Source organism: Mangifera indica, chromosome 4 (genome assembly GCF_011075055.1).
Source record: "Mangifera indica cultivar Alphonso chromosome 4, CATAS_Mindica_2.1, whole genome shotgun sequence".
NCBI classification, from domain to species: Eukaryota; Viridiplantae; Streptophyta; class Magnoliopsida; order Sapindales; family Anacardiaceae; genus Mangifera; species Mangifera indica.
The window spans coordinates 16,699,767-16,719,622 of NC_058140.1; the positions used below are offsets into that span (position 1 = coordinate 16,699,767).

A 19,856-nucleotide genomic window follows, 5' to 3' on the forward strand; every position below is an offset into this window, starting at 1 on the left:
TATTTGGTTAAATTTTATTATTATTATCAGAAGTAAAATTGTTATTTAATAAAAAATTTTAAAAAACTAAAAATTTATCACATTTCACTCTCAAATTTAAAAACTAACAAATACCCCCTACCCAAAGTTTGAAAAATTTACATTTTTCTCTAAGGTTTTTCCAGCACATTGTCAGTGGCTAGAGTCAACGGTGTCTGCTGCGTTCTCCCTCTCGGCTTCTTTCTTAGTCACACTTTATTTTAGACTACTATCGGTCGACAAAACCAACCAACGAAAACGAATCATTCTCTCCAAACGAAGACGAGTCGTGTCTTCGTTGATAACTTTCTTGAGTCGGTGATGGCTAGGAATGGAATGGGAGAGAGAACATGGTTGTCGCCGCCATCGATTGCCAATGACAGTGGTTGGGAAAACCCTAAAGAGAATATAAGTTTTTCAAATTTTGGGTGGAGGGTATTTCTTAGGTTTTTAAATCTATGGGTGGAAATGTAATAAATTTCTAGTTTTTTAATATTTTTGTAAAATAAAAATTTTACCCCTCACCGTACCAATAAAATTTATCAAAAGGGTGAATACTTAGTTTAATAGTTAACAAGTGAAAAGTGGTTGCACCAAAACTTAGGTGGAATATAGTGATTTGGCCTTTTACTTAAAAAAAAAAAAAAAACATTTCTACGAATAATTGAAAGATTGAATAATTACCCGGGAAAAGTGGAGGTCTGAACAAGAACCAAAGAGAGATTCTTTGTTGGCTTTGATTAGGGGAGAAATAATTGAAATCAGGACCTAAAGTAAGTGTGTGGTATCGCGATTGATCTTGGATGAACAACTCGTGGCCTCTGGTAATAAATCCACGATGCAAAAGGTTCAGAAATTAGAGCTCCAATTTGAATACATTTGATATTTAAAAAAAATTATGTAGCTGATTGCCCTTGCGTTGCATTTGCACATAAATCTCGATATCAGCACCACCTTTTGACTTGTGTATTATCGGGTGACAATTTTTAATATCATGAGTTCTACGTAATTCTAACTTGTGATTTGGGAATAGAAATGAACCATGGATACTAGCCGCTGGTACCCCAACCCCAGGGCTGACACTGACACTGAGAGACGAAAGCTAGGGCGGTAAATTATAGAACAGACAGAATGGCGAAATTATCCTTCCCGATTGGGCCACTAGCCATTGAACCGGCCCAACCGGCAACCATAATTTCGATTTGTAGGGTTCTCAACTATTTTTAACTTTAACGAAATAAAGAGTTTTTTGATAGAAAGAAAAAAGAAGATAAAAAATTTTTTTACAATTAAAGATAAAGATACATATATTCTCTTCCTATTTAGCCCCACCCTTTCCCCATCCCACTCTCTTTTTTGTCCCTTTATATTAATATATTTACTTAAAATATTAACACATCTTTATGATTTTAGATTATTTATATTTTTTTAATTTATTTAGATTTTTATTATATATATTAAAGTAGTTAATATATTATATTTATGATATTTGAAATAATAAGTTGATTTTAATTTTACTTAATTTTATTAATTAATATATTTATATTATGTATAAAAAATATTAAGAGAAGACATTTTTTTATAAGTTTGAAGAAAAGATTTTTTTCTATCAAAATAAAAAAAAAGATGAAAAATAGATTTTCCTTTGTAAAGAAGAGACAAAAAAAATCACTTCTACTTCCATAATAAAGATGGGTCAGATACAAGACAAGAACAGAGATTAAAATCCCCTCCCTGCGCATCTCGTTGCCATCTATATTTGGGAAGCCAAGTTATAAAGGTCCAGCTTCACTCATTGGTAGAATAGAAAAGAGCATTTAGACTAATGGGTCAGTACTAAATAGCCCACTTCCCTTTTACTTTTGTGTCGTGTTTATTTATTATAGGAATTATAGAAGTAGATTTCTTTGACCTACCAAACAGAGTTGATACCGAGGTGTTTGGGCTTGTTGACCACAGTGGTTACATAACCCGTGGCTAGAAGTGTTAGTGGGTTGAGCCAGACCAATTTCAGTGTGGCTCACTAGGATTAGGGATTATATCGCGCTAAGGCTCACACAATTACAGATCTTCAAATTAAGTCAACCCAAAAAAAACATAAGACTCATGACGTGACCCTATGAACATAGGCTTATGCTATATTGTTATAATAACAGACTTACCTATGAGTTTTATCGTGCCAACCTATTAATTTTAATAAAAAATAATTTTTTTAAAATTATATTTTTTAATAAAAAAATTATGTTCAGAAATTAAATTATAATTAAAAAGATAACAAACTTATTTATAATAGACAAATTGAGTTTTCATGATAATTTCACCAATATGAGATTCAAAATTTGAGTTTGATTTAACATTCACTTTCATTAATTTTTATTTATAATAGATAAAAAGAGTGAATAATTGTATTCTTTTATTTATGAGACATATTTGCATTTACATTTTTATATTATGTAAAAGGTTCTATATCTAAAAAAATAAAATTATTCACTTCTTTTATTCATTATAAATAAACACTAAACAATATATTTCAAACAAATATTTTAGTTATCTTATACATATGATATTGATGTAAAGAGCTCAACTCATTTTATAAGTGTAAAATTTTTATTTCTTATAAATATATATAATTTTTTATATTATAATTATGATTTAATTAACTTATTTTTTATATTATAATTTTTTTAATTATGCCATAAACAATGGCGAGCCGGCTCATGGCCCTGGTATAACCGTGGTGAGCCGTGTTCTTTTGGATCGTGCCAAAATTGTGTGCTTTGGGTCGAGGATGACTTATTAAGTACAGTTTTTCTTGTCTTTAAGTGATTTGTGGCATGTGTAGGCTATCGACTGAATAGTTTATTATTGATTAGTTACCTTTTAACTGGTTTTCGTGAGATTGACCAATGAAAAATTTTACCAAATAACAAGTTTTCTTTTGTTATTAAAATCGGATTGGATTTGTTAGTTTAATCGGTTTGACTATAAACAGTTCTTAGTCTAATTGGATTTACCTAAAAACATCAATTTTTGGCTTTTATGTATATATTTATTAAAAAAATTAAAGTAATAATAAATAACATTAAAAGAGTATGATTGCTAATTAATCAAGAGTTAAATAATATAAACAAATATTAATTAGAGAGAGAATAATTATTAAAAGTAAATAAAAATTAATCAAAGAGAATAATTAAATTGAATTGATTTTGATAGGTTGAAATAAGTTAATTATTTATATAAGTGTTTTTAATAAGAGAAAGTTATATGAGTGGCATTAGATCACTTTGTTTACATACATATTATTTATATTTAAAAAAATATGATAAATATTTAATAGTGCTAAAAAAACACGTTATAATTTAAGAATCGATTGAATCATTTGGTTGAACTGATCGAATCATAAATTAGTAAGATAATCACTTCAATTATTGACTTAGTTTTAAAAACATTTTTAAGCATGGATAGAATTTACATCCTCTTTCTTTCTTCATCTGGGCATTGAAGCTTTCGATCATTTGATGAATGAGGATCTAGGAAGATTTTCACCCAATGACTGGTTCATTCTCTGTTACACAATTTTTAGCATTTTGATCACTTAGCCTTATATTATCCATGTTCTCATAGTAATCTGGGCGGTTGGTGGAGCTAGCAACCTCACAAAAGAGCTTCTAACCTCCCCGAAGAACTTCCAAAATGTCAAACTAGGGAACTTTTTTTTTTTTTTGAGTTACCCCTCCTCTCTACTTCTGCTAAGCTCTACTGAGGGCCATCAAAATACGCTTCTCCATGTCACTCATGAAGCATATCCGGGACTAATTTGCAATAATTCGTTTCATCATATATAAATATTAATGCAACAGGGTCTAGTGAAGAATAATGAATTGATCATTGCCCATTGTCATCTTATGCGGCAATTGAAATCATCTTAAATAAATAAAAAATATAAGACAAAAAAACTATTTCTTCTCAAATATTTGAAGGAAATTTCGAGCAATATACCTGTAACCACTGTTTTATGGCATTGGCTGACGGTAAAAATTGAGTCAACCTAGTCTGGAAACTTTTGCAAATTCTTCGGTGTGTCGAAGAAAGGATTAAAGGGTCAATGGTTGTGCTTCCCAGGACCCTAGTTTCGGCTACCCACTATCCTAAGCCTTGTGCTTTCTTCCCTTTCTTTTACGGAAAGAATGCAGCCTTTCTCTCCCACACCCACACCCCGTCAGTGACAGAGACAAAGATAGCTAGCAACTTAACATCACATGGTGTACACCGTATGAGATCTTCTACTAACAAATTTAGTTATGATCAACATTGATATCAATCGGAGTTAATCAGTATCACTTGGCTCACTTTCTATAAGATAGCATATATAATGATATGGGTTCAACTGTGCTGACGGCGTGGGTGGATTTCTGATGTGTTATACCGTCATCACCTTTATTTCTTTAACTATTAAACATATGAACATGGTTGAAATAGGTTAAACACAAATTAGAACACCCAAAATTATTTAAATTATATTACTCTTGATGAATTACTACTACAAACCATCACCTTCACACAGTAAAAAACATAGCAGAAGGGAATCGAATGGACAATAATTTGTATAAAAAGAAAAAAACAAAGTTAAAAAAATTAACCATGAGAACACACGTGTGACGAAGTCGTTTCATCTTACGCCGGCCAACCGTTCCAACAATGAAGGAGAGAAAATGTGGGAGAGAGGATGGTTGACAGCCAATGACAATAAATCATCACTTGAGAGAAAAGAAAAAAACCGTATAAGACAAATTATCACTTTTCAAATTTTGAATGAAAGAAAATTATGAGATTTTTAAATTTGTGTAAAAAAAATATGATAAAATTTTAATTTTTAAAAATTTTTTTAGTAAATTACAGTTTGACTATTAATTCTAATTAAGATTTTTAACAAAAATTGTATTATAGTGAATTTTTAGATTTTTAAAACTCTACAAATATATATTTATCTTTACATTAAAACTTGGATAAAAAATAGTGTTTCAACGGTATTTTTTTCATAATTAGCTTCGTCTTGGCGCAATCTGCGATTCCCTGCACTGGATCTCACTCAAAATTCACAGCTTCACCAACTCAATATCCACGCACAAACAGGTAACGCCTCTCTTACTAAACTCGTATCAACCTTCATTTTCCTTTTTAATGTTAACAGTTCAGATCAGTTACGCAGACATAAAGATAGAGTAGCTGGAATCGTTTAACTGGAGATTAATCATCAGTCAAATATTCTTTGATTGGCTGCTCAGCTTCTTTTGATGCTGAAGAATATTTAAATCTGCATTATATAAAGCTTGCATATACGCTTAGGTGGCCGATAGTGAGTGGGGTATATACGCAAAATTTCGGGAGACTTTAAAAGACTTAACATATTTATTGATAGGGTGGTTGTTATTCAGGTCAAACTTTTATTTATCAAATTCAATTATTCGGCACTGAAAAAGGTGATTAATTGTCAAATAGTAATAAATTATATAATCAAAGATTAAGAACATCATTAGTATAAAAGCTGACTCAAAGTACCGACATAATTTTTTTCCATTCAAAAGAGTTGGTAAGTTTCAATTCTCATACTCTCTCCAATATTTAATAGCACATTCGTAATATTATGAAATTACTTTATAGGACATTAACAAATATAATTAAAAAAAATTACTATTTTATAATATTAAGATTATATAATTTTTTGATAATAACAATACTTATCAAAATTTTTGAAAAATGTTTTTCATATATATATGTATATAAAACCTTTATCTATTTTATAAATTTAAAATTTTACTGTCTTAGAAGATCAATAACTTTTGTATATAACACATTATAACATAAAAAACATAACCATAAATGAAGATTTCTAAATCATAGGATGACCCATATTAAAAATTCTATTATATTCATACATTCTTTATACTAAGGAAGTGTTTGGTTTACGTAATATTTTATTATTAAAATAAAAAGATTGTCTTGAAGATAAATTATTTAAAAAATTAATGGGTATAAATGATTACTATGTTTGATAAAATTTGATAGGTATAAATAATTATTGTATTTAGTTAAAAATAATAAAAAATACTAGTAAATTATTTTGCTTAAATACTCTTAGAGATAATTATTTTTAAATATTTTTATATTAATTAAAAATAAATTTTTTTAAAAAAATATAATAATATAATTATAATAAAATTAAGATTAGCCAATAACCTTTTAATATCTAAGGTGAAGGTGATAATTTGATTACTACCTATATTATTTATTATATCATTATTAATAATAAAATATTATCATTTATTTTTTATTATTTATATTAATATTTTATTATTAAATAATTAAATAATAAAAAATAAATTAACAACCAACGGCCCTAAATCTTATCATCATTCCACGAATTTTTGAGAGAGCGAATTCTATCGCCTACGGGGTTAAGGAAATAATTAGAGGGGTAACATATAAAGAAAGCTTTCATAAGGATCACCGATGCCGTCATGAATTGGTCCCGCTCAACCTAACGTACAGCCGCCTCTGGACTCTGGCCTCTTTATAGGGTCCTTTATCTAATTTAAATAATATTTGGATCTGTCAATTTAAAGGTGTTGTAAATTTTATGGCAAATTTTTGCCTTCATTGCGGAAGCTAATACCAGACCAAGTGCGAAACAAAGGCTTAAAAGGCTTCCGGCTTCCGGGCCTTGCTTTTTAACTAATTTGTTGCAGATAATGAATTAACCATATTTTCACACTTGACAAGGTGTTGTCAAAACTTTCTTCTAAGTAACATCCTTTGGGGAATGCCCCTGCTTCTGTGATGGAGTGCGTGCCTTGGTCAGAGGGTCGAGCACTGAATACCGGGTGTTTCTCAAGGTATTCGGACAGAAATTTCCTTAACAAAGAACTGGGAAATGGAAGCAACAGAGGTAAGAGATAACAAATTTACATGCTTATTTATGTAAGTTTTGACAATGATACAGCGTGTAATTTTGCAAGCAACCATTTCTTATAATTTCAATAATTTTTCTTTGTTTCAATTTAAAAGATTAGAAGACTACCTTATTTCGGCTGAAATTTATTTTTTCACTGCAGGGTGTACTGCCTGATGAAAAAGAAATTGCTGTCAAGAGGCTTTTCTATAACAACAAACACAAGGTAGCGAATTTCCACAATGAAGTTGATATTATAAGCAGCGTAGGGCACAAAAATCTGGTGAGATTGCTCGGGGATGCAGCTTTTCAAGACCTGAAAGCCTTCTTGTCTATGAATTCCTGCCTAACAAGTGCCTTGATAGCTTCATCTTTAGTCTTTAATAAATCAATAAATGAGAATTTTGACAGCGCAAAGATGGCTTATTGTTGAACATGCACTATTTTGATCAACATTTTCTTCTCATTCGTATAGCAATACACTCTTACACAAAAATCTGAACCTGTCTAAAGTCTATTATATATGACATGGTAGCTGGAGCCTGCAGATTATTTCTTGTTATATCTTGCTTGTCTGAAGTCCATTTTTTACTTTTACCAGATTATACTAAACTAACAATTTTCAATCAATTTTATTCGTGATGGCAAGACAGACTTGGAAGCGGTTTCAAGCAGGGAAAGCTAAGGAAATTTACGGCAGAAACCTCATGTTGAATGACTCAGATAACAGTGGTACTAAGGATGAACTGTTAAGAGTGGTGCAGATAGAACTTCTGCGCACCCAAGAGAGCTCACCATTGCGACCAACAATGTCAAAGGTGCTACAGATGATACGAAAGAAGGAAGAACACCTCCCTGCACCCGCTAGTCCCCCATTTACAGATGAAACAACCATGGAACTCAATGACACCAGCGAGAATCCAAGCCATCCCTTGAATTCTCGTGCTTCTGCATCTCTTGCCGGTGTCACCCATAGTTCCTTCTATCCTAGGTGAGTCAAACAAAGAGAAGTTGGAATTTTCACTCAACGCAGAAGCATTACAGATGTTAATTAGAATTTAGATGGCCCCACAAATCTCAAACTCCCAGCATTTAGCAGACCTTCATGGCGGCATATTGCAGGAACGTGTGAGCATCTATATGAAACACTGGCAACAGAGTCTTGTACATTTTACATTGAGGATAGTAATGCCAACGGTAAAAAATTCATCATCCATGTATGAAAACAGTGACTGATATCTGATCCAAACATCACCATGGAAGTCATTCACGGATAGAGAAAAACGAGACACTTCATCGAACATTTTAGCCATAAAAAGGTTATGTAAGAAGGCATCCGCCTTAGAAAAAAGTGAATGACACATCATCCATCCTTAAATATAGATGCAATCTTCAGTCACCTGCTTCCCGTGTTCTGTTATGAAATTATTATTTGACAATGAATAGGAGATCAATATTACCTTATGTTTCCAGGTTATCAAACTTCGTAGAAATTCATGGGACAAAATAGTTAAGTACATGATATTATAGTGATCCACTTAGTTTCATCCAAGACACGAAGAAACACTTGAATTTATGTTGTTGCTAAAACTGTTCCCAACTTGGGAAAAACCTATAATATGGTTGATACAAGCTCAAAACCCACATTTGGCATATAGCTATAGAAAGAAATGGTGATTCTTGATCAGAAGTCAACTGTGGAAACCAGCCGGAATAAAATGAAGCTACCGAGTGGCCACTAAGTTCCCCATGAGGCCTCCACTGATCTCATAATGTTTGGCTCTAGAAAATCCTACTTCCAGAGCAAGCTCCTCCAACTCCTTGCCTACATAAAACACAAAAACAAGAAAAAAAAGTATAAGCTAATGAACCAGAATAACAGGTCCAAAAAAATTTATGAGAAATTACCAAGAAATTTTACAATCAAAGAGTTTTCTTTTACAGATTTCAGCATATAGTCAGTCAAGAATTTCTGTACAAGGAAACCTAGATAAATGGTCCACCAATAGATAGCACATGAGGTATTGTAGATACTTTTGGTATATTTAAATTGATTATCTCATGACACCACAAAAGAAAAGAAATGTCACTAACAGATATTGAGCAGCAACAAACCTGTTAAAAATTCCTTGATCGAACTTTTCAAATACTCATATTCCTTAGCAAGGCCATAACCACTTGCCACTGGGACAACAACATTATCAATCATCCATTCCTTGAGAAAAGAAAAGAAATGTTCAGTTTAACATGTTTGCAACTGATGAAAATTAGTTCGGGACCATGCATCCAACAAAAATAAGATCATATCGCAGTCCTGATTGAATTAAATAATATACAAAAGGCCAGACCATAAATTGGTATCACAAGCTAGGAGGTGAGTCAAAAACCAATAGAACAATAGCATTTGTTATTTCTACTGAATACCTGAATCATGGCAGTAAATGGTCGAGTGCTTCTGTTGAAGTCAAGGATAGAGACTGTGGTGCCTGCAAATCCCAATAAGGCAAAATGTCATCATACTGCATTCTACTCTTATTATTTCTTATTTCTACAGTGAGGAAGGGGCATTGGACAAAACCTGGTTTTAGAACTCGAAATATCTCTTGCAAGGCTTTACATTTATCTACTACATTTCGTAGTCCATAACCCATGGTAATAGCATCAAAGAAACAATTAGGAAAAGGCAAATCAAGAGCATTACCTTCAACCCACCTGCATGCAATGAAAATATTATTCCTTGGACAGTTACTCCGACTAATATTACTAAAAGAGATAAAATTTTAATAGTTTCAGATGAAATTTTTAAGTATTTTATAATAATTTTCGCATAGACAATAAACTTTGGCATTCTTCACGAGTCATGACTAATAGACATGAAATATAATTTCTATATTTAACAGTTATATGGTGTTCTTAAATTTTTTAACAGCTAAGTTTACCAATGCTCACTCTATATTCTTGTAGCAGGCCTTTCTGAACAACATCTGCTGAGATGAAGCCATTGATAATTGTTCCTTTGAGAAATCAAGACCCATAACCTTCAAATTATGAACAGAAAATAAAAATCACACAAAAAATTCCTACTATGCAATATGAACCCTGTAAAAGGTGAATAATACTTACATGTATAAATCAGCAAGCAAATCAGAATATTTTTATTTTGAAAAGGGGGAGGAAAAAAATGTAGCTCTAAGTACCTCAAATGAAAGTCAAATATAATTACATCGATTGTCACTGAAACTAAGTTCATGATAATATTTGAGGAATAGGATCTATATATACATATTTTTTTCTTCCTCTCCTCTCAAAATACTTATATTCTTACACGCATGCACATCTTACATTCGAGCACTATTCAAAATTTTTCCGAGTTCCTATCAAGACTACATAAGTTCCTATCCTCAATTGTACACGATATTGATGTAACTAATGCTGCAACAAAAGCTTACAAAAAGAAACTAAATTTTGATATGAAAAATAAAATCATTTGATTGCCAATCGATTCAGAAGCAAACCTTGCCATGAGGCCCAATCTTCTCAGACAAAAGAAATGTCAGATCCCCACTTCCACAACATATATCCAAAACATTGTCTCCAGATTTTGCTCTGTCCCAAAATTTCAATATTCAAAATAAAATTTCGCTAACAAAAACTTATAAACATATAAAATTGCATACCCACTCCAGGATACAGCCATTCGTTTCCATATTCGATGTTGACCCAAGCTAAGTAAATCATTCAGCTGCAATATCAATAAAAAAAAAATTAGTGAATTTTTAAGGAACCATCATATAAATAAAAGCAAAGTGCAACGAAACGAACAAGTGAGGCTGACTCACGTTATCATACACAGGAGCAATGCGGTTAAAAAGAACCTGCCGCTCGTTAGCGCAAAGAACCGGCCAGTATCTGGATCGGCTAGCCAACAAGAAGGGAAGACCGAGCTGAAGAGAAGCCATTGTTACTCTGGCAGCTCACTTCATCAGTACTTTATCCTCTTCATTATTTCTAGATTTAGACTTTTCCTCGACTGACCCATCTGATAATGGACTGGCCCGTACTATTTTGGGCTCACCGAAATCTTAAACCCTAAATAATAGTAAATGATTTGAAATAATTAAAAAAAAAAAGTATAATAAATTAGTATAATATACGTATTCAAGACAACTTGTGGATTGCCGTAATTTGAGACCTAAAAATAATTATCTTCAGAAATTTTGGATTTTTTTCCTGAAAAAAGCTATAAATATTATACTTTCAAATTAATATTGTAAATATTTTTATAATTATAAAACTCTTTCGTATATAAAGCCTCTTTCTTTAATCATTTTATATCCATTACTTTTTCCTTTTTTATAATTAAAGATTATATTCCTAAACACGGCAAGTTGAGCCCTAATAAAGGTGTACATCCTGCCAGCACTGTCCATGTTTTTCTACTTAAATATATGGTAAAAGAATAATATATTATATTATATATTAAAAATTTAATTTTTATTTAAAATTTATTTCTTTAAATATAAAATAATAAAATAATTCTAATGCATATTTTATTATTTTAAAAAATATTATAATCACCATTAAAATTTTAAAATTTCTCCCACACCTTTTCTTATATTATTATTTTTTATAAAAAAATGTATCAATTCATATTCACAATATATATTATATCGTATAATACATTACAGTATATTATATTAATTTAATATATCTTAAAATACATATTATTTTTTATTTATATAATATCATAAGATATATATCATGTTCTATATGACACTGATACCCACGTTTAATACAAAAACCTCAAAATTAAGCATTTGCTTATGAATAATGATGAAAATAGGATGTCTCAAAGTCAGGAGAGCTGGGTTCACATATAATTAGAATATACAGAAAGCTTGTTTACACAGCCATTGATTCATGGATGAGAAGATAGAATTAATGGAGAATGTACATGCATGCATGCAATTCAAATGTAATTCAATCGTCTGTAAATAATGGTCCCGATAGGTTATCCATTACTGCCAACTGCATATTCTCCGACGGTTTCCAGTGTCGCTTTCTTTGATTTATAAACCAATTGTTTATTTGTTTCTGGTCTAACCCCGTTGATTCGGCCAACGCCATCTTGTCTCCTTCCTGTGTAATCATAATTTACAGAGCACCCGATTAATTTAGATATTTCAATGTTTATTATAGATGTATGAGAATAGAGAACTGGTTAAGTAATTACCGTTGGGTATGGCCATTTGTAGTGATGATTCCACCACTCAAGTAGTAGTTGGCGAGCTTCTTTTGGGAGCTTCCCTTTCTTCTTCTTCTTTGAGAATTCTAACTTCAATGAGCCAATGTGACCTCCAAACTTACGTAGAAGTTTATCTTTAAGATCTCTATCTTCCTCTCGAATTTGAGAGTCTGGTGCCTCGGTCTCCCCAGCACTGTAATCTTCATCCGATGATGCACCACCCTCCTCTGCCAACATCATTATACTCAATTTAATTTCAGTGATTCAAGGCATTTTTCTCTTCCATTCTCACTCTAAGCTACACATTTCAATTGAATAATTTCAAGCTCATGACTCACTTAGAAAAAGAAAAATAAAACAAATATCAAAATATGGGTTGGAAGAGAACTAAAGTTCTAGGAGATTAGAAGTTACCTTTTATTTGGTCTCCAATCAAACATTGTTTAGAACCAACACAAAAATTTCATAAACACATATTAGAAAGATAATTTCTTGTGAGCATATAATCTCAGCTTCACAGTGGCATAGCCATGATTAAACTGATCAATGAAATCTGGACGAAATGGGTTTCAGCACTTGAAACAACATGAAACAATGCCAAAGGAGTGGTTAAAAACTCAGATTTTAATGTGTAAAAGTGTTTCTTTCAGCCTTATTTTTCTGTTTTAGAGGAACCCAAGAGTGCTTGCGAACCTACACTATACAGATTTCAGAGGGAGAAAAAAATCTAAAACGTTATTTTCCAAAGATTCAATAATTTGAAGTTGAATAAGTTCGAAATTTGCAAGGAGCTCAAGGATCAAGAGCAATAAATATAGGTTTGATGGGGTATAGTATGAGGACCCACAAGTTAAAGAATATAATAGAAATAGCTACAGTTGAGACATGGAGGAAGGGCTAGACTGGACAGCACAAAGCTCACTGTCAACAAAAGCAGACGTGGGAATTGTATCAGTGTGTAGTAATGTCCATTGTCAGATAGATAAAAGCCTAAAAGGAGAAAGAAAGTCAACATGACAGGTAACTCACGCCCATCTTCCACCGTTTGGCCCTTCCCTTCCACACTCACCCTATCAGCCAAACGTCATACCAACTTTTCTCTTTCTTTTCCAATTTTAGCCCATTACTATTATGCATTCGCCTTACTTTTAATTCGATAAAAGAAAAGAAAATTTTTTGGCCAATTCAATTCTGTAGGTGTAATGATAAGGCATTTGGATTCAAGTGAGAATTCATTAAATAGACGGGTCAAAAACATTATGAGATGGCACTGTGGAGCGTGAATGTCCACAGCGTAGAATTAGGAGTTGTGAACTAGAGTGAAGCCGAGGACCACGAGAAAACGGAAAGAGAACTAGAGTCGAACCCACATGGGTCAGACACGTGTGATGGCATAGATATAATGAAGCACAGAGCCCCACAACTGGGAAAATTTGTCTCATGGAAATGGCAGGCAGCAGATGATCACAGCCCCTGTGAAGAGTCGAGACTGAAGATTAGAGTATAACATTGAGCCATCTTTCCACTTGATTTATACATTTCTTCAAAAGCTGGTGAATTTCACAGCAACAACAACGGGAGTCCATGTGAACTCCGACCACCCGCCTAACGGGGATTGTCTAATAAGTCTTTCTTCATCTCTCTGGTCAAAGCTCATCCTGTCATCCATACTCCAGGCTTTTTCTTTGAAATTTGTTTAAACTAAAAAACCCCGTCGTCACATGGCCTGCCTAAAGTCAAATAGTCTTATAGCCGTTGGACAACCACTATAACTACTACTGTGATTAGTACGAAAACGTTAACATCTTTATTTCAAACCGGATTGGGAGGAAGATGGTCCCAACAACTAAGGGTAAATTATGAGAAATCCCTGTTAGGCCACTACTTTCTCCCTAATTATTAGTTAATGAGTTCAACTAACCTGGAAAACAAGACCCCATGATATCCACATACAACAAGAGCATACTTTTAATACAATTTAAAAACAACATAATAAAAGTTTAACGCAATCTATAATATATGGCATTGTCAACATGATCAGCATGCAATCAGGCCACGCAAAGACATTCATCTCAAGCACTTATGGTTACAAATCCACAAGACATTCTTTGTAATTTCCCAACATCAAAATAAGCTAAATATTTTAAAAGATTAAGAGAAGGAGCAAGAACACAATCAGGCATCACTATTAACAAGAAGTTAATTCACATAAAGGAGCAAGAACACACATCTTACAGCACAACAAGTTTTAGTTCCAAGTTCAGAAAGGTAGTTGAAGACCAGCAAAAGTAGACAATTTATAAAGGAAATTACCTAAGAAAGGGTAATAACCATAATAACAAAATCTACAGACCTTTGAATCAATCACTAAAAGGATGGCTAGTCCATCTATAATGATCTGGAACTAAAATCATCAGGAGGAAGTACCCAAAAGAAACATTTGTTAATTGAGAGAAAGTACCAATTAAAATCGTCCAAGAATGAGGCAACTATATATATTAAATGAAGCAAAATGATAGGACATAATGAAAAGCTGATCCCCATTGTAAAGTAAGAGTAGCAGCCTGGAAAATACACACCTTAACACAATCCAACCAAGTGAATTTATGACAATACAATTTACAAGAAGTCTGCAATGGTGGCATGCCTAACGAATCTAATTACTTCTTTTCTTCTTTAGTTAATATAAAGAATTCTTGGTTTTTAAAAAGATGAGTAAGAAGAACCCACTGAAGTATAATAGAAAAGAAAGGGGGAACTTGAAAGTAATTAAACATGTTAATCACATTTTTGAAATGGTGATTTGTACTATCAAATTTGAATAATAATAGTTGCCACTATTATCAGCCAAAGTACTGTGTGTGATCTACAAACTAAGTTGTTTATGCAAAGCAAATATAATTAATAATAAAATCATGGTCGATCTCCTTAGAATATACAAGGCTGCTGTTTCCATTCACTTGCATGAGTTCCACTACAGTGCAAATGGAAAAAGCAACAATAGCTTCTCTCTGACAGATAGTTTTAAAAAGAACAAATCCATCCCACTTTCTTACATTTATAGTTTATACTAAATAAAGGAACTAATAAATTAACCGACAGCGTATTAACAAAAGAAGAAGATTTAAATGATCAAAAGACCGCACACCATTAAGCACTAATTGAGATAAAATCTTTCAGAAAGGCAAAATGATGTATGGTCACGTGAAAAGTAGAGTCTTTTAGTTTAAGGTAGAATGCCAAGTGTGTAAAATGAATTACGCAAAGCATAAGTTAACCATTTATTCATTCTAAACTGACCCAAAACAACTTCCAAGACTAACTGGAAACATTACTTTATTCTAAATTAACATATATATATATATACATATACACACACACAAATATTACTTATGTTGGAACTTGAAACTCAGTACAGCAATTCAGATTTCAGACATCATTTTTCAGGCCATTGTCAGCCACTTGAAATTGGCAGCTAACTCCATTTATTTTAACAAATAAATTACATCAATAACTCAATAATGTTTGGAAATGAAAAATCTATTGTATTTAATTCAATGAAATTGAAGAACCCAATATGAGATACTTCGGTAGGTGATGATTATGGAGAAAATACTTACTGAAATATTTATTTGAATAGTTTAAACTAAAACTTTTGCAAATGAAAGAAGTACAAGAGGAGCAGTATCTTTCTAATAGGAGATAAAATAAGGAATTTAAGCAGTTGACCAAATTAGGAAAGTACTTTTAATTCAAACACTATGTCAATTATTTCCCAACGGATAACCTATTAAGCAAATACACAAATTTTCTTTCTCTAGATATAAAATTTTCATTGGGCTGATTTCAACTTGGATTCTAATTTTCTGGTTGAAGAGAGATATAGCGAGGGATAACATTATGTAACACCAAATGAAAAGAGGACAATGTGATTAGTGAATTATATCCTCTCCTTATCTAAGGTTACTGGAAGGTCTTCAGAGAATTTATCAACAATGAGTCGAAAAGACTCTAAAATATGTGGCTTTTTTTTTTTTAACTGGAGACTCTGCCCATTTTAGTTGGATAGGTAAACCCTATATACAGTGATCGAGCCCACAATTGCTATAACATTCGAACTCAATCCTTCTCTCTCAAAGTTATAATACTTTACCAATTTACTAACCCCTAGGGTCAAAACATGCGGCTGTTGGTATATATGATTTTCACACATGGTTCCAGGTTGAAGAATCACAAATTTTATGCTAACAGTTAACTTCAAGGAGTGAGAATAAACCTATATTAGTCCTGTATTAATCTATAATCACGAAACTGGTAAGTAACTAGGAAGTGGAAAACAGCCTGACATGGGAAATCAACAAGAAGCCGGTTTAACTATATCATCACTGATCTCTGAAAATCAAAGGTTTAACTTTGAAGCTAAGAGAAAAAGGGAATTAAAAGAAACAAACACAACAAACAACAAAAACTGTCATAATGCAAATAAAACCGAGCTCCGTATTTTGGAAAAAAGAAAATATGAATTTAAAAGGGAAAAAAGGATTGCTACAAAGACCAACACTGCAGAAATCTTGACCTTTTCTCTTACTCTTCCATGGAAAAACACCAAAGAGAGATATGAACATGCAATCATAGACATTCAAACAATACAGCAACTCAACCATTTTCGGACTTAAAATATACATTTAAAAAAAAAAAAAAAGAGTACAGCGTAGAGAGAAACAGTCACTAATCCAACACAAGGGTCTGTATCGTCTCTAGGGTCTTTGTTGTTTGTACAAGTCTACCTGAAACCTGATTATTCTTTGAGTATTACTGTTGTTCTCAATTAGTGAAGGGTACTTTGAAGATACAGGAAAATAAAAAGATAGGCCTAGTGACGACTAGGACAGCGATGGTTGTCGCTTTTTGTGGTTTTCATGTGCTATCATGAACCAGGATTTACGCTATCGTACACCATGAACGACCACCAGAATTTACCTGCTGGTCGTAGTCATGATACTATGAGGATTCTATGCAGATTCATAGAGTGATTTTTTGCTTTCGTTTTTCTGCAAGCGGTGTAGAGTAACGTGCAGCCACGCAGTGAAAAATCAATAAGATAAAACAATGTGTTTAGCACAAAAATCAATGAACTTAAAAAAAAAAAAAAGAAACAAAGGGTTTCTTTGAAACACCATTGAAACTTACAGAAAGAAAGAGAGAGAAGAAAGGCTAACCAGAAAGACTTCTAACGGAGGCACTAGTGCAGAGATTGCGAAGCTGCTTTTCAACATTGTTTAAAAAGGTAGTGGCTTCATCAAACGGCCTTGCAAGATCAGATTTATACTTCACTAACATGTCACAGTAGGTTTCCTAAGTCGAAGAGAACATGAAAGTTAATTTAGAGAGTAACAAAAACTCATTAAAACAAGATAAGTAGTTGGGGATAGATAGTAAAACCATGAACTCATCAAGCTCAGGATCAGCTCCCAAGCACGTAGGCACAATGTCTCGCTTAGAAAGATCGTTCTCTCGCCGAATTTCATCTAATAAACATGCTACCTCTGGAGGTGCCCCGACCTAAAAGCATCCATGAAAGTCGATTGCTTTAAAGAAGGGCAACAGCAAAAAGAAGAACAAATAATCCCAGAAACGAACCTTCATTTCACAACAAATTTCAGATAAATGACATGAATGGTTAATTAAATTTTCTTTCTGATGGTGATCATCAAAATCTAGATTTCCTTATTAAGATTTTTCTTCATTAGAGCTCTTGTGAAGCAAGCAAGAAAACTATGTTAGTGTTTTAATTGTTTCCTTAGAGAAAACAAAAAGGAAAATCTTGGATCTTGGAGATCAGGAGGGGAAAGGAAAGAAAAACATCCTCCACAAAAGACGCAGAGAAAGCTCAAACTTGAAGCAGACTGTAAAAAGATAATGGAAACGCTCATTAGGTTGGAATTTAAAGCACAAGCAAGTGAAGAGTACTTTGATTTTCCTCTTCCAGCTCCTGTGTACTTGACCAGGAGTACTGACACAAATAACTTTACAGCAGTAGAGAAATAACCTCCCGATTTATGACTAGAAGGAGAACAAGATAAAGACCACGATTGAAGCCCCACAAAATTCAAAACAAACACTTTGATGGTCGTTGAACAGCATATCTCAACGTATATAAGAAAAATTATGGAACTTTCTTTCACCTTCTGGCAATCTATATAAGCTTCAAGAAGTCTTGGATAACATGGGTGAGAAGCGATTTTGGCTTTGACAATAGTAGACATATCTTCTTCTCGCTGAATCTCAGGTCTGATTGGAGGAGCTTCCGAGGGTACGGAGGCGGCAGATAATAACTCATCGGATCCGAAGGTGGGAATCCGACCCGTAAAAAGAAGAGAGGAGTAATCAGAAGGAAATATCAGTTGATTCTCCGGTGACAACCACGCCTTATCCGGGTAATCACCACTTGAGTTAAACCCACACATTTCATCCATGAAAAATATGATTCTTCTTTCACTATTAAACCCAAAAAAAAAAAAAAAGATGTTCAAATGAAAATATGATTAATGCTTATAACTAAATGATACAGGTCACTGGCAAGAGGCATACAGCTAACTCGCTCTATATGATAGAAATGGTATATATATGCAATACATATACAACTAAATATATATGAGTAAATACATAAAATATACATATATAATTACACTGAAATATTAGATTTGCTTAGAATTGCAGTGGCAGAGAAGAAGCGGTAGTGGTATTGGGGGTTTGATTTTTTACGAACAAACAAAAACAAGGAGAGAAAAGACTGCGAAAGGTCTCTGGGTGTTGTTTGTGTGAGCCTCAACTTCAAGCTCAGTTGCAGTGGTGCGGAGGTCCTTTATATTCTGTAATTGGTCTGTTTTTATCGTTTCTTTAGTTCTTTTATTCTGATTTAACTCATTGGGGATTAATTTATTAATTTAGTAAGAAAAGAGGAGAAGTCCCGAAGCCAAGTCGTGTGTTCAACACAGTTTGATTTTTAATTATAAATTAGCAACAGCTTCCATTGCTAATTGCCACTCACAAACTAATTTTACTGGAATTAATTCCTTCCTTGTTTAGCTTTTTCTCTCTTTTGGCCTGTTTTTTCATTTTGTAGAGGAACAAATTACGAGCATCTTATTCAAATAACTTATTCAGTTTGATAAAGAAAGGGAGGTAAACCAAAGAAGTCCATCCTGGGACCCTGTACGGCCCAACTTTGGGAAAATTTTTTTTTTTCGTTGATGAATAGTTAGAGGGATTCTTGATATTCGAAGACATTTTCCCAGAAATTTTAATGATCCAACTTGGGAAATTTGCCATAAACATATTACTTGTTTTTTCCTATATAAATACCAATACCCCAGTTCGGTTTATCTTTGTTGATCGATATTTGAAGACTATGGTTACTCCTTAGCATTGAATAGGAACTACTAAATTATCAGGAAAATTTTGCACGTGTTCTTTATTTTAAATTCAATCTAGACCATTGAAATTCAACATTTGAGTTTTGAGTTTTAATCAATGAAGAAGATGGTTGAATCTTCATTGTCCTCATGGAAAATTGTGAGCAGTGGAAATTTTGATTTCTTTAGTATTTTCGCAATACGAAGTGGAAAACAAATTGTGTTGTAA

General features: G+C 32.7%; 2 protein-coding genes across 4 annotated transcripts; both read right to left on the minus strand.

The window, feature by feature from the left end:
- Positions 1 to 8,464: 8,464 nt before the first annotated feature.
- LOC123214645 (2-phytyl-1,4-beta-naphthoquinone methyltransferase, chloroplastic) lies at positions 8,465 to 10,970 on the minus strand. Its single transcript, XM_044634555.1, has 8 exons — positions 10,807 to 10,970; positions 10,645 to 10,709; positions 10,483 to 10,573; positions 9,917 to 10,005; positions 9,546 to 9,679; positions 9,392 to 9,453; positions 9,083 to 9,182; positions 8,465 to 8,792 (listed from the first exon to the last, which is right to left on the minus strand). Exons 1-8 carry the CDS (start codon positions 10,924 to 10,926, stop codon positions 8,692 to 8,694), a joined length of 762 nt encoding a protein of 253 aa, XP_044490490.1. The 5' UTR covers positions 10,927 to 10,970; the 3' UTR covers positions 8,465 to 8,691.
- An 842-nt stretch (positions 10,971 to 11,812) lies between these two features.
- On the minus strand, positions 11,813 to 19,086 carry LOC123214724 (homeobox protein knotted-1-like 6). Of its 3 annotated transcripts, XM_044634688.1 has the most exons (6): positions 18,902 to 19,086; positions 18,398 to 18,710; positions 17,655 to 17,774; positions 17,432 to 17,567; positions 12,201 to 12,451; positions 11,813 to 12,106 (listed from the first exon to the last, which is right to left on the minus strand). In XM_044634688.1, the coding sequence occupies exons 2-6, from the start codon at positions 18,686 to 18,688 to the stop codon at positions 11,948 to 11,950; spliced, it is 957 nt and encodes a 318-aa protein (XP_044490623.1). In that variant the 5' UTR covers positions 18,689 to 18,710; positions 18,902 to 19,086; the 3' UTR covers positions 11,813 to 11,947. The 3 variants fall into 3 exon arrangements, with proteins under 3 accessions (XP_044490623.1, XP_044490622.1, XP_044490624.1); XM_044634687.1 differs by having other exon boundaries at positions 18,398 to 19,086; XM_044634689.1 differs by having other exon boundaries at positions 12,201 to 12,439; positions 18,398 to 19,081.
- Positions 19,087 to 19,856: the final 770 nt, after the last annotated feature.

What these genes read in the sequence shown, in the direction of transcription:
- LOC123214645 (XM_044634555.1), bottom strand. Translation starts at nt 10,926, where the DNA reads ATGGCTTCTCTTCAGCTCGGTCTTCCCTTCTTGTTGGCTAGCCGATCC. An exon ending in TTGCTCCTGTGTATGATAAC is followed by an intron (nt 10,710 to 10,806) that starts GTGAGTCAGCCT and finishes TTGATATTGCAG; the next exon opens with CTGAATGATTTACTTAGCTT. An exon ending in GCCTGCTACAAGAATATAGA is followed by an intron (nt 9,680 to 9,916) that starts GTGAGCATTGGT and finishes CATTGCATGCAG; the next exon opens with GTGGGTTGAAGGTAATGCTC.
- LOC123214724 (XM_044634688.1), bottom strand. Translation starts at nt 18,688, where the DNA reads ATGGATGAAATGTGTGGGTTTAACTCAAGTGGTGATTACCCGGATAAG. An exon ending in CTCCGTTAGAAGTCTTTCTG is followed by an intron (nt 12,452 to 17,431) that starts GTTAGCCTTTCT and finishes AATTGAGTATAA; the next exon opens with TGATGTTGGCAGAGGAGGGT. An exon ending in ACAAATGGCCATACCCAACG is followed by an intron (nt 12,107 to 12,200) that starts GTAATTACTTAA and finishes ATGATTACACAG; the next exon opens with GAAGGAGACAAGATGGCGTT.